Source organism: Lissotriton helveticus, chromosome 5_1 (assembly GCF_964261635.1).
Source record: "Lissotriton helveticus chromosome 5_1, aLisHel1.1, whole genome shotgun sequence".
NCBI lineage: Eukaryota > Metazoa > Chordata > Amphibia > Caudata > Salamandridae > Lissotriton > Lissotriton helveticus.
Genome location: NC_136065.1, coordinates 373,162,221 through 373,177,122, shown reverse-complemented (window position 1 = coordinate 373,177,122; position 14,902 = coordinate 373,162,221). Strand labels below are relative to the sequence as shown.

The window sequence follows — 14,902 nt, the reverse complement described above, 5'->3', positions numbered from 1 at the left end:
TGGTCACTTTAACAACTTGCAAAGCTTTCAGCTGACATTATCCGTCCTCCCCCCGCGCCCCAGGAGCAGCGGAGCCTCCTGCAGCGAGCCTCCCGGACAGCGTGCCCACTCTCTGCCAACATCTGCCCAGCCCCTGCCAAGGGCGCCTCTGCTCCAACATCTGTCCAGCCCCTGTCAAGGGCGCCTCTGCTCCCTCCGCCGGGGGTCTGCTTCGGGTCCGAGGGGCGCTGTCTGTCTTTCCTGTGCTGGTCGGCGGTGGGGACTGCTCCCCAAGAATTCTCACCCTCTGACGTGCCCCGGCGCATGGCGTGTCTCGCAGGAGCTGTCCCCAGAATGATGCGACCAGGACCTGGGCAGAACTACCCCCGGACGGGGTTTCCTCTGGAAGGTAGGTCTGCAGCCCCCGGTCCCTGGCACCCTGCAGGCGGCATCCAATGCATGCATTGGTCGTCACGGGGGGACCTCTTATCGATTGTATTTCTGCACGGGTGGGGGGTAGCGCCCCAGCTTCATAATTGATAAACCTCAGCATGCCACCGTCGCTGAGACCAGCTTTGCCCCCCTCTTGCCCATTCCTTCATCATCAAATGCATTCATAGCGCCTTGAAAGAAACTTTTATCTGAGTGATTCTATTTCTGAAAGGGAGGGGGGGGCTAACAACCCAGTATCTTCAATGACAAACCTCTTAGACCAGCTGTGCCCCCTTCTAACCCCCTCCTCCTGGATCAAATGGATTACTGGGGACCAGAAACACACTTTTATCCAAGTGCCTCTAAAGCTTCTGTAAGAGAATACCTACCCCGCCACCATAACGTATTTAATAATAAATATCTGCATAGCACCAGCGTTAAGGCCAACTATGGCCCCCCTCCCCAGACACACACACACCCCTATTCCCACCACCAGCGCCATCATCCTGGCATTATGGGCATGTATTGAAGGCTTCCAGGCCACTTGCGCCTACATGGATTAATGCCCCCCCCCCTTCCGTACAGTGGCAGTGAACTTAATTGCATGAAACCCCAGTAGTCTATACACTCGGCCAGCCATTGACGCGGCGTGTGTACAGAACCTCTCAAAAATGTCTATAAAACGCAGGCTATTTATCCTCTTTTCTGTCTCGGAACCCCACATCAGATGTATGCAATGAACACTTCACTCCCAAAATATATCACCGCCACCTTCCCTACACCCTCAGCAAAAATGAATAGTCTGCAAACACCCAGACCAGTCTCTGCCACCCTCCATCAGAAAAATATATGACCCCTTCCCCCCTCAGGCGACCCTCTGGGTCCCTAGCCCCTAATATGGATTCTAACAACCTCAACGCGCCCCCTCCACTCCCGATGCGTGAAAGTGACACCTTGTCTGCCCACCTTCAGCATCATTTATTTACAGACCCAGGGTCACTCACCATCTCTTCCTAGTCACCTGTGAATGAGGAGTGTTTGTGTGCGCAGAGCGGCCGAGGTCTATAGCGAAAATAACTTGTTTACAGCGCTTCAAATCAAAGACTTGATGTCTCCAAGCGCTGTAAACAATAGATGTTCCTTAACTCCAACTGTATGGCAGCTTATATCTTTCCTATATAAGGACGAACGGCAGAGAAGGCCTTTTGCGGGATTCGAAGTCGTTACCTCCAGGTAACAGTAGATATCAGTGGTGAGCGTTTAAATCTCGACCATCCTGCTGATAGTCGGTTGGTTTATGGCCTTTGAAATCAGAGCGCACCTGGAGCCCTTCACTCCCTTCTGGTTCATAAAATAGCGCGGTCAATTATTGTCCGATAAAGGCCCCGCAGTGTGATTTACAGCGCCTGTACCGTTAATCAAAGTGGGTTTGTCCGGTTGGTTCATTCAGATGGACTGTTCTTTTGGGGGTATTTGTTCCCCTAGTCTCAGAAATAATCGAATTTGTGGCGGAATCAGTCGAAATGCAACTGAAACAAGAAGCCAGTGGATATGTTCTCATTTTTATAAGTAAACCAAGAATGGCGCCCGAAGGCTCTGTGCCGAAATAACTCACAATAAAGGCCCTATTGTCAAGAAAACATGAAGGAAATTTGGGGAAAGCAATATAATTAACTTCCACTGCACGTGTGCGAATTTGTAGACGCAAATAAGAAAATGTTGATTTTCCGAGAGTTTGGAACTGCTTTGTGCTGTGCGGCGTTCTGGAAAACGGGGATTTTTTTTCATGCGGTTTTTAGCAAATGTGAAAATTACGGACGGACTGCTTTAGTCACTGAAATATATTTGGTACAACTCCCACTCCCTTACAAGTTGAGCGCATGCCATTTGTATAACTATTTACTATGTTATCGGTATGGTGATATAGTAATCACACATGGGAAAAACTGACTCGCATTAAAAAATGGCATCGGAGAGGGGCGCATGCCATTACATTAAAGGGCGGGCATCTTTTATTTTACCTGATAGGGCCCAATAAAACCCCAGCTAAAATATTCAAAATGACAAAAATTGGCTCCGGCACCAGAGGAATGAGTACATGCTGGATGGAGATGTTGGTTATATGTCATTCACAATCAGTGTAGGGTCAGTTCGCGGACAGATTAATAATGCGAACCATTTTCGGAATGTGTAAATGGGCCACAGTGCGATAAATAAAAAATAAAAAAATGCATAACCGAAAGTTTAAATACCAACAATACTATAAATCCTGCAACCTGGACCTGCGGCTGTCACTCGGCTTTACTTGGCCCCCACCGTCCGTGCACCCCCAAGCTTGATCTCAGGGTCTCGACTCTCCCCTCGAGTCGTCTCCTCTCTGCCTGCATCCGTGCAGACCTCACGTGCCCTGTGCATGTACCGCCGAGCACCGTCCACTCCCCTGCTTGACCTACCTGTGGGCTCTGCACTGTGCCCGCTCCCCATCAGCGCGACCTCGGTGACCCCACTGTGCACCCTGGAAGCAGCCTCGTTGACCCACCGGGTATCCGTGAGCGCGCGCAACTTCGGTGGCCCTTCTGGGCACCCGTGAGCGCAATCTCGGGGCACCACTGCGCACCTGTGAGAGCAGCCCGAGGACTCCACTGTGCACGTGTGTGCGCAGCCTCGGGGCCCCTCGAGGCATCTCCACTGTGCCTGCACCCCTTAAGCACTGCGTCTGTCTCACCTGGGCTTGCACCGTCCTGTCTCACCTGCAAATACACACGTCAACACTGCCTCCCCTGTGCCTGCACCCTCACGCACTGTTCTGCGGCACACCTGCAGCTTTACCCCTCAGCACTGCCCCGTGTCTCACCTGTACCTGCAGCTAAAGCTCTGTCGGTGTTTCACCTGTGCTGCCGCTTTAAGCACTGTCCTGCACATCACCCCTCCGCATTGTCGTTTCACTTCAATGCCTGCACACATAAGCACTGTCCTGTGCCTCACCTGTGGCTTTACGCCTCAGCACTGCCCTGTGTTTGCACCCTTAAACACTGCCTCGCATCTCAACATTGTCTCTAGCCCTCAGTAGTGTCCTGTGTCGCACCTGTAGATACACCCCTCCCCTCAGCAATGTTTGTATCTCACCATTGTCTGTACCCCTCAGCGCTGTCCTGTGTCTTACCTGTAGATACACCCGCTCAGCACTGTCCTGTATCTCATTATTGCTTGTACCCCTGAGCACTGTCGTGTGTTTCACCTGTACATACACCCCTCAGCATTGTCCTGTGTTTCACCTGTACATACACCCCTCAGCATTGTCCTGTGTCACACCTGTAGGTACACCCCCCAGCGCTGTCCTGTGTCTCACATGTAGACACACCCCAACACTGTTTGTATCTCACCATTGTCTGTACCCCTCAGCACTGTCCTGTGTTTCCCCTGTACATATACCCCTCAGCACTGTCCTGTGTTTCCCCTGTACATACACCACTCAGCACTGTTTTGTATCTCACTGTTGTCTGTCCACTCAGCAATGTCTTGTGCTTCGCCTGTAATCATCAGCACGGTCCTGTGTCTCACCTGTAGATACAGCCCTCAGCACTTTCCTGTGTCTCACCTGTAGATACACCCCTCAGCACTTTCCTGTATTTCACCTGTACGTACGCCCCTCACCATTATCCTGCGTCTCATCTGTAGCTACAGCCAAAGGCACTGCCATGTGTCTCACCTGTAGATGCACCCCTCAGCACTTTCCTGTGTCTCACCTGTAGATACACCCCTCAGCACTTTCGTGTGTCTCACCTGTAGGTACGCCCCTCACAATTGTCCTGTGTCTCACCTGTGGGTACACCCCCTCAGCGCTGTCTTGTGTCTCACCTCTGATGCGCCCCTCAGCATTGTCCTGTGTCTCACCTGTAGGTACGCCCCTCACCATTGTCCTGTGTCTCACCTGTAGATACAATCCTCACCATTGTTTGGGGTCTCACCTGTAGATACACCCCCTCGCACTCTTTTGTATCTCCCCATTGTGTCCCATTAGCACTGCCCTGTGTCTCACCTGTGGGTACACCCCCTCAGCACTTTCTTGTGTCTCACCTGTAGGTACGCCCCTCAGCATTGTCCTGTGTTTCACCTGTGGATACAGCCCTCGGCCCTGTTTTGTATCTCACCGTCGTCTGTCACCTCAGCGCTGCCTTGTGCCTTTCCTGCGCCTGTACCGTCGCTTGCAGCCCTGTCTCCGGTATCCTGTTTCCAGCGGTGCCTGTTATGTGCCTGTAAACCCCGTGCACTCCAGAAAAATAACAAACCCTTCCGTGATTCTCCAGAACCCTGTCATCTGATTCTGTAACGCGCCATATCTCGTGAATCACAAGGATACGAAGCGAATCTAAATTAGTAATTTTCTCGAGTTCTTCTCTTCCTAGGAGCGCATGCTGGAGGGCGCGTGGCAAATATGAGGGGGCACTTGACGGGCACACATCTCCCTGACACCCTGCAGCGCGCACTCGCAGTGAGGGAACACGTCTCCCCGGTAGTAGTGTGTGTAGGGCTCCTCTGGGCATGCACCCCCTCAGTACGGCCTGGGTAGACTTCATGTATCCTCTCAGGCGCACTCGGAATGTGTAAACCGAGCCAGAGGACTCTCCAGTACACGGTACCGGGTCTGTCCTGTGCAGAGTACTGGGGTCTATTCTGTACACGGTACCGGGTCTGTCCTGTGCAGAGTACTGGGGGTCTCTGCTTTGCACGGCACCGGGGTCTCTCCTGTGCACGGTACTGAGGTCTATTCTGTACACGGTATCGGGTCTGTCCTGTGCAGAGTACTGGGGGTCTCTGCTTTGCACGGCACCGGGGTCTCTCCTGTGCACGGTACTGAGGTCTATTCTGTACGCGGTACCGGGGTCTGTCCTGTGCAGGGTGCCGGCGTCTCTCCAGTACACGGCACTGGTTCTCTCCTGTGCACGGTACTGAGGTTTATTCTGTACACAGTCCCGGGGTCTCGGGTATGTCCTGTGCACGGTGCCGGTGTCTCTCCAGTACACGGCACTGGGTCTGTCCTGTGCACAGTACTGGGGGTATTTCCTCTGCCCGGTACAGCGGTATGTCCTGTGCACTTTTCACAACAGACCTCCCATCCCCCGAGAGCACCCCAGCACAGATTGGGGTTCGCAGTGAATGCATCCCTCAGCACAGATCGGGTCCTCTAAATGCACCCATCACCACAATTCGCCACCAGCCAGCAGACTGCACCCCCTTAGCACACAGGACTGCACCCCTGAGGAAGGCCCGAGTTCTTCTTTCAATGCACCCCTCAATATAGACCCCCCCACACCACTAGACAACAGCTTGGGACCCTCTAGCTTGCACACCCCCTCAGCAGAGATTGGCACCCCTTTCTTCGCCCGCGCACCCCAGCACATGTGCTCCTCCGCGGCTGCGGGCCCGAGCCGCATTTCGCGCATTTATTAACGTGAAGACTTCATACGTTTCGTGCCCAAGTGCTGGGCAGGAGCCGAAGGCAGCAAAACCCACAATCCGGGGATTTACTCAAGTGGCTCCTGCAGCAAGTGACAGAGGCGGGCATGTTTGGACAGCATGACTGCGAATAATGAGCGCCGAGGGGGGAGGCCGGGGCTCCGTGGCTCTCTGTGCCCCCCAGCTCCGTGCGTGAGGGCTCATAATGGCCCCCAGAAGCGCCCGCTGCCTTTTGGCGTCTCTTCCTGGCGTCTCGTATGCGCCGCCCCCCGGTATGTGAGCACTAATGATGATTAGGGGAGGTGGGGGCTGTTATGGTGGTACACACCTATCCATGACGCCCCCACCCCGAAGAATAAGGTGGGCGCACGTCTCGTGAGTCCCCATAAACGTCCACTCATCTAGTGCTATTTTATTACTTATTTACAAAAGCGCGCACTCCGAACCCGCATATGTCTAGGCGCTTCTTCCTGCAGATGTCATCTAAATACTGACTGATGAGTACCTCCACTGTGAATGGAGGGCAAATATATGTTATTAAAAAAAGGATAAGTGTTTGGGTTTTCACTGAAGGCCTTACAGAAACAGGGGGCTCCTAATGCTACAGTAGTGACCGGTGAGAAGTCTCACTTGATGCCTGTCCACACACGCCCCTCCTGGTTAGGTCTGGCCAGCATTGGCTTCTGCTCGCAAGCTCGAGTGAGACTGCGAATTACAAAACTTCCAAATCAACACGTAACTGAAATCCGGCACCTTACAGCGAGCTCGATAAGGGTGAATTAAAGACCGTTTTACCTGGGACAGAAAATAGGGCACGGCATCAAAATAAAAGTGGCCCTAATTACTGAATCCAGGTAGCCGGGAAAGTGGTCCAGAAATAAAAATAGCGGCAATTGTGAACTTTTAAAAACACCGTGTAGAGATATTTTGCAAGGTCCGGGAGACGGTGTGGATTTGTGCAGCAGGCAATGTGTGTGTCTTCTATGTGTCTTCCAAGCCCATCTGTCAATAGCTGTAGAAAGAGAGAGTTACTTCGTTTTAGGCAGAAACTGCATTCAGCCCCAGGGGATGGCTACACATTTAATGATGGAGACGGGTGAATTTTCCGCAACAAATCTCCTCTTTTTTTCCCGACAAACCTCTGCCTCTCGGCGGTGTGAAAAGCAGACGTTTTATCAATTACTTCACTTCCGCCCAGTCTGTAATTTAAGGGTCTAAGCTCTGCGTTGGGCGGACAGAGCACGCGCCTCGCCCTGACAGCAGGGGCACTTCCGAGCATCCCTTAGAAAGGACCACAGGTGTGTGGGAATAAAAGAAGAGGCTTAGCTGAGAATAAAAGGTGCGTCCCCGAAATACACACCAGCGACAATAGTCGGAAAAAGACAATCCGAGCTAGAAAAAGGAAATGGTTTGAACTAAATTATTGGCGTGAAAGCAGCAGTTGCATTCCTTTTATTCAGAGTTTAAACCGTTTCGGTAGCTATGTGCTGCCTAATGAGCCGTATGAGACAGTGATGTTTTCCTAATGTCAAATTCACCCAGCTTTGATAATAAACTTCAATTTCACCTTTGCGTTATAGCAATATGTTCATAGTGATATGTTCATGTGCATTTATTAGGGCAGTTGCACTGTATAACGTGAATTTTTTTTATTGGTGTGCTCGTGTGCGCGTGACTATATGTGTGTGTGTGTGTATATATATATATATGTATGTGTATATATATATATGTGTATATATGTGTGTACATATATATATATATATAAATATATATATATATATATATATATATATATAAATAAATATATATATATATATATATATATATATATATATATATATATATATATATATATATATATATATATATATATATATATATATATATAATTTGTTTTCTTCTGGGACTGCAGCCGCAAGGCGGAGGGGAGGCTATGTAGTCTGAGATAGGATGTACTACACGACAGAAGAGGCTTTTAAGGACCCCCCTCCCCCCGGAGCTCTGATAAAAAGTTCCAGCGCGTGCTGGAGTACTGACGGCCGGCCTATGTGTATTCAAAGGCTCCACCCGTGGCCCGCTGAAGTCCACCACCTGTCATTGGATTTTTAATGCCGAATGGGCGCAGGATACGGGCTTGTTAAGCCGGGCCCTCAGAGTGAATTGCACCGGGAGGGCACACGACCTACACTCTGCAATCGGAACTCGGGTGTGAGCCACTGAAAGCAAAAGAATCTTTTGGCTCTGAAGAGGTGCCTTCCTTGTTTCCCTGGCAGGGCGCAATCTGCTGACGGTGGACGCCGGGGTCCAAGCGCAATTTAAGAGCACACATCCCGATGACCGCCAGAATATATTCGTTCATCCCTATAGCATTTTCACACATTTAGGTCTCCAAAAGTCGTATACATTCAGTAATTAATAGTTAATAGCACACAGGTCCATGCAAGTTAATGCGGCCCCAACACCGTCTTTAGATTGCAGTCTTCGCTGCTTCTAAATGTTGAAATGATTGCTGATGTAAAAAAAAATGTATGATTGGATATTTGTGGTTACGTTATGGATTTAAAATAAATGGTGTTAATGATCTGTGAGACCATGCGCTGGATTGTTTGAGTGTTGACAATTAAAAGGAACTGTTCACCGCGCGCTGTGTGAAACAGTCCGGTTGTCCGTGTTCAGTGTGTCTTGCGCCCCTTGTTGCGCTATTACGGTCGTTGTTTTGAGTGACAGCGCAAGGTTTGGAGCTAACGTGGGTTCCCCACCTCTTTCCATTTTTATGATTCGCAGTGTCCACTCCTCTGGGCCAAGGCCGAGTCAACCAGCTGGGAGGGGTCTTCATCAACGGACGCCCCCTGCCCAACCACATCCGCCACAAGATCGTGGAGATGGCGCACCACGGCATCCGGCCCTGCGTCATCTCACGCCAGCTGCGGGTCTCCCACGGCTGCGTGTCCAAGATCCTGTGCCGCTACCAGGAGACGGGCTCCATCCGGCCCGGGGCGATTGGGGGCAGCAAGCCCAGGGTGAGTGCCAAGGGGAGAAAGCAGCCCAGTGAGGGCTGAGGGCTGCAGGCAGGGGCCGCAGGTAAATCGCGAGAGCTGAAGGGCGTAGCGAGTGAGCGGGAAAGGGGGCAGAGGGACAAGCCTATATGTGCTGGGGTCGTAGGCACCACACTGAAGTGCCAGCGAGCTCTGGGTGAGTGCAGAGGGGTTCAGAGTGAGCAGCGGGCTCACTGTGAAGGAAGACAGCCGAGTGCTGAGGGGCACTGGGCTAGGGCTGAGGAACAGTAAGCCTATTGTAAGGTCTGGTGGATGCAGTGTGAGGATGAAGTGGACAGGGCAGGAACTCGGGGTGAGTGGTGAAATCTGCAGGTAGGCAGCTGAGGGAGCGAGGGAGCACCAGGACAGCTGCGGGAGCTTCTGGGGTGAGGTTGAGCAGGGGGAGGGGCAGTAAGCTCAAAGTTAGGGCTCTGATGGCAGGCGACTGGGGAGCCCCTAGAGGGCAATACATTTGGAGTGAGTGCTGAGGGATATAGGATGGGCACTGAAAAGGCCATACCACCAGGACGAGTGCAGAGGGGTGTAGGATGAGCACTGAAAAGACCATACCACCCGGACGAGTGCAGAGGGGTGTAGGATGAGCACTGAAAATGCCATACCACAAGGACGAGTATTGAGGGATATAGGATGGGCACTGAAAAGGCCATATCACCAGGACGAGTGTTATGGGGTGTAGGATGAGCACTGAAAAGACCATACCACCAGGACGAGTGCAGAGGGGTGTAGGATGAGCACTGAAAAGGCCATACCACCAGGACGAGTATTGAGGGATATAGGATGGGCACTGAAAAGGCCATACCACCAGGACGAGTGTTATGGGGTGTATGATGAGCACTGAAAAGACCATACCACCAGGACGAGTGCAGAGGGGTGTAGGATGAGCACTGAAAAGACCATACCACCATGGCGAGTGCTGAGGGGTGTAGGATGAGCGCTAAGCGGGCCGTACGATCCATCCAGAGGGGTTCAGGGATAGAGCTGAGGGGGCAACAGGCTCTCTTTGAAAGATGATGCGTGGAAGGAAGAAGAAAGGCAACAATCTCAGTGCTAGGTCTGAAATGACAGCAAGCCAAGGGTGAGTGCAGAGTCAGTACTGAGGGTCATAGTAAGTTCACTGTGAGTGCCTAGATGTGCATGCTGAGGTCTGAGGGAGTGGACTGTCCAATGTGAGTTCTTGAGAATGCAGAATGAGTACTGAAGGAGCAGCTGATCTGGCGTGAGTGCCAAAGAGAGGATCAGTGCTGAGAGGACTGAAGGCATGGGTGAGGGGTTTGGGGCAGGAAAAGCAAGCTTTTATACGTTATATGGTGCTCAGCTTGGTACATTGTAAGAGTGGGTGTCAGGAAAATTAGGGTAGCATCACGCGAACTCAGGGCCACCATACACCATGATCTATGGGTCTGGTGCAGTCGTTGATCAGTAGATTCTGCACCACATGACAAACACTGTCAACTAGTAGGACTAATACACAGGAGATGTGCAGATTCGGCACCATCGGAGGGGTAGCCACAATGATCTATGGTGCCCAGCACATTAGGATATCAAGATGTGACAGATTGAGCTAGAGGTCTGGTCCATTAGGAGATCAGCAGATTCTCCACCACTTTGGGGGGTTGGACATAATGATCGAGGTGGTCTGGTACATTGCTAGATGGATGGATCCCACACCACAGCAGAGTTTGAACATAGTGATCCACAAGTCTGGTCTATTACATCATCAGATTCTGCAACACCGCAGGGGTTGAACATAATGTGCATGGAGTATGGTACACTCATGCCTGACACAGCTATGGTTGGACACATGATTCAAGGGTAGGGTAGTCTGTAGCTCTCTGGCTGGACAGCACACAGTATCTGCATGTCATTTCAGCACTGGGGGTGAGCTCAGCATGTTGCTTCCTCTTTACCTTCTCCATTCTCCCCTTCTTTTTCATTTTCCCAGCTTCCTAAATCCTTTGTTTTCCCTCTGCACACCGACTTTCCATCCTTCACTTCTCCACTCCATGTGCCTGTGTAGTGGTCAATCATTGGAGCTCGAGTAACTATGTAAATTAAAGTGCTTTCCTGTGTTTGTGTCCTTTGACTCCTAAAGCAGGTGGCCACTCCTGATGTGGAGAAGAAGATTGAGGAATATAAAAGAGAGAATCCGGGGATGTTCAGCTGGGAGATCAGAGACAGACTCCTAAAGGACGGACACTGCGACCGGAGCACAGTTCCCTCAGGTGAGCCTCCTACGCTAGGCTGACCTGCTTTGTGGGCACGAGCTTCTGTAGGTTATACACAGGAACACTGCACGCAGGGGTGGCAGACCTACACCTTGCGGCACACTGCTGGAACGGTGGGTATAACTAGTGGGGCTGGGACACATTACGTGTCGATGTGGCCCTGCCCAGGGTGCAGGGACACAGCACAGGGAGCAGAGCGCAAAATAGAAACATAGCACAGGAAACTGCTAACACAAGAAATATTGTCACTCTAATCCAGAGGTCTTCAAACTTCTTAATGCTGCGCCCACCTGGGAAAAAATAAATCCTCGGCCCCCCCCTCAACTTTTTCACAATTATTCTGCTAAATTGGAATGTTTGAATATGTCTAAACATATTTAAGCATTGCAGTTAAGCTCTGTTACACATTTTTACATATACTCCCAGGCAGGAAATAAAAGACAATAGTTTTTAGTAATGGCCATTACAAGGCTTACTGCTACTCATGTTTTTAACATTCAAAACAAAGCATGATGCTTCTCTTGGCCAGAGAATGGCACGGCCCCTGAGATCACTTAAGGCCCCCCAGGGAGGGGTCCGCTCCAATTTGAAGACCTCACATCTAGTCAGAACACCATTTTGCCAGCTGCTATCATAGCAGTGGGGGCAGATTTGCATCTTGAGAGGAGCTTCTGATGGCCCTTCACTGGTTGCCCAAGAACCAGTGGCACACTCATCCTATAGACGTTTTGGGAAAACAAATAAATGCATACTATAATTGTTTTTATACTCATGCTAGTACTATAAAATATATAGAATACATTCATAAACTAGGAAATGTAAAGAAACACATTCTGTGTAGCGCTACCACATAAATATAATACATTGGGACAGCACAATTATACAACCTAATATGCAAGGGCTTCATATGGGTGCACTGTACTATACAAAGTTTCTCAAATAAATAGATATCGACCTGCAGTGGAGTCTCCAGAAAGCTATGATATGCTTACCCTGCTGACTCAGATCATTTGATTATAGATCATAGTGTTGAAAATGGAGTTAATTTGTCTAAGATGTATCAAACTTTGATTTTGAAAGGCAAATCAGGTCATTTAAGTAGTACATACATGAAGCTTATATATATCCATGTTCATACTCCTCAAACACCTCTACAGGCTCCCCATTCACAAAAATGCACTTTTTATACTCCTCATTCACACATACAAAACTCTACACAAAGTCCTGCATACCTGAACACCTGTATCAGCTTTCACACACCACCCAGACACGTCTGCTCTACCAGCCTACTTCTTGCCCACATCCCCTGCTTCTCAAAAGCCAGAGCCGGAAGTCACGCCTTTTGTGTCTGGCTCCTAAAGCCTCAAATTACCCCCCTCCCCCTGCAACTCGGAGTCACCAGCTCAGCCCTAGAATTCCATAAAAACCTGAAACTGCGGCTCTACCAATAGGCCCCTGTCAGGGCAGCACCCTTCTACTCAAGGTGCCAGGATACACTCCTGGGTGATAAGCGCGCTATACAAATAAACATGTATATCTTAAACTGTCACCCCACAAGCAAGTATGGTGCATATGCCCTTTAAAGAGACCATCTGATGGAGAGAAAACAATGCCCATTCCTCCAGACCCACTCACAGGATGGATTTAGGAATGTGCATTTGTGGATGAGATTAGGTTGAGAGCTGACAACTTTGCGACACGATTCAATAAAAAGCCACCTTAAGGGACACTAATCAACTAGTGGAGAATCACGTAGCAGGAGAGGATGTGGTCTAGGGGCTTACTTGCTGATGTGGGTCCAGGATACCTTTGTTATGGTATTAGCTTTAATCTTGACCCATTGTGTGATACTGTGCAGTCACTTTATCCCCTTGTGCTTCAGTTGCCATATGTGCTACATTAGAATACTTAAGAGACGGACTAACAAATGTATGAAGTGGTAAATACACAACACAACGCTTCTGTTTATAATATACGAACAACAGGCATTGTATATATTACAGAGGTGTGCTATTTACTGTTGTATTACTGATTGCTGAGCCAGTCAGCAAAGATTCTAATGGCTCGGTCTACAGGAGAGGGTGCGTAATTAAAGTAAGGGTATCATAACTAGATATATTGACTGACAACGTCATCAGTACCAGCTCTATCACCTCACCGGCTTTCTTCACCTATTCTTAGGAAAAAAACGAATTATAGGTTGTGCGGGCTGAAACTGAAAGCCAATACCACTGTATTCACATGCTGTTCCACTTATCATCATTCAAGTAAATGTGTTAATTAATATACAACATACCTCTGTATTTTGAGTCACACATTGCATGGACCCTCCGTCGACAATAGAGGGCGCTTAAGTAGACGTTGCCGGTCTCTGCGTAAAAGCCGGAAACGCATTTGCGCGCGGATTGCATCATCACGTGATAGACGCACAAGCACGCATCCGTCATTCGCACGCAGTTATTGCAGAAATAAAGGGGAGGGAATGTTGCTGTGCCTGCAGTGGGTTCTGTGGCCGCCAGACAACCGGTAATGTGACTCGGCCCCTAAGCAGATGCTGCACCAGGATTGACAGCGGCATTTTTTGGAGTCCAGGGTCAAATGTTTGGGCGTAGTTGGGTCCCAGAAAGGTTTATCACCCGACAGGTGTAAAGCCTACTTTACAACGTGTTACTTCCTGAAGTAGGAGTCGCAAATACTAGCACACATATTCCCACCCCGACACTGAACAGTTTGGCGAGCGACCACACTGCAAGCAGGGACTGAGAGGGACAGGGGGTCACTGAGCACAGTGTGACGACGTGCCCTGCCACCACAGAGACTGCTAAACTGTCACTCCGTATACTGTTGTACACCGAGTGCCCACCCCACCATCGGAGACTGTCATTGCCAGACAGTGGCATATTGTGATAAGGAGTCCTGCCAGGGCCAGAGGAGGGCCTTGCCTGGCAGTTTGAGCTGGACCGTTCTGCACTGGTTAGACTTCATGCAAGAATTCCTCTCGTCACATTTTGTGTGTTAGAGGACCAGAGGCTGCCAGACCCAGGCTGTCAAAAGCTGAGTCTGGCACTTAATACAGGGTGACAAGAAAGCCATGTAAAGACTGCGGCTAAATTGAGGGTGGCAGGGACCTGCCGGCAAGCACAGTGATCCTTCGCAAGGAACAGCTCGCGACACTGACAGCACCAGAGACCAGGTGAGCACCAGAGACACCAAGTGTTGTCATGGCACTGAGAGTACCCGAGGCTTTGTCATCACTGGGGACACCGAATGACCCTGATACATTGTCAAAACAAGTGACACTGAGGTCGCGTCAGACCTCCCGAAGTTTCTAAGAGCACCAGAGCCCCGTAAGGCACAGTAGACACCTTAGACACGGCCATTACCTGAGGCCCTGAGAATCCCAAAGGTACTTCAGTCACCTTAGGCACTGCCAGCACTTGAGGCTTGCACCTGAGACATAGGGTCCCTAAGATACTGCAGTCACCCTAGACACCGCCAGCACCTGAGACACTGAGAGTCCCTAAGATGCTGCAGTCACCTTAGACACCGTCAGCATCTAAGGCACTGAGAGTCCCTAAGATGCTGCCGTCACCTTAGACACTGCCAGCACCTAAGGCACCGAGAGTCCCCAAGATGCTACTGGCACCTGTGGCACCTGAGACACTTAGAGCCCCTAAGATACTGCAGTCACCTTAGACACCAATAGCCGCTAACACACTATGAGCACCGGATGCACAGAGGACCCTTATGACA

At 50.2% G+C, this 14,902-nt stretch overlaps 1 protein-coding gene across 3 annotated transcripts in view; it reads left to right on the top strand.

Annotated features, from left to right (window-relative positions):
- The first annotated feature begins 303 nt into the window (after positions 1 to 303).
- Positions 304 to 14,902, top strand: part of PAX7 (paired box 7) — a 270,897-nt gene continuing 256,298 nt past the window's right edge. For all 3 annotated transcript variants that reach the window (XM_078642522.1, XM_078642523.1, XM_078642521.1), the window contains exons 1-3: positions 304 to 388; positions 8,653 to 8,888; positions 11,017 to 11,146. In XM_078642522.1, coding sequence (XP_078498648.1) covers positions 304 to 388; positions 8,653 to 8,888; positions 11,017 to 11,146 — 451 coding nt within the window. The remainder of the gene's footprint in view (positions 389 to 8,652; positions 8,889 to 11,016; positions 11,147 to 14,902) is intronic.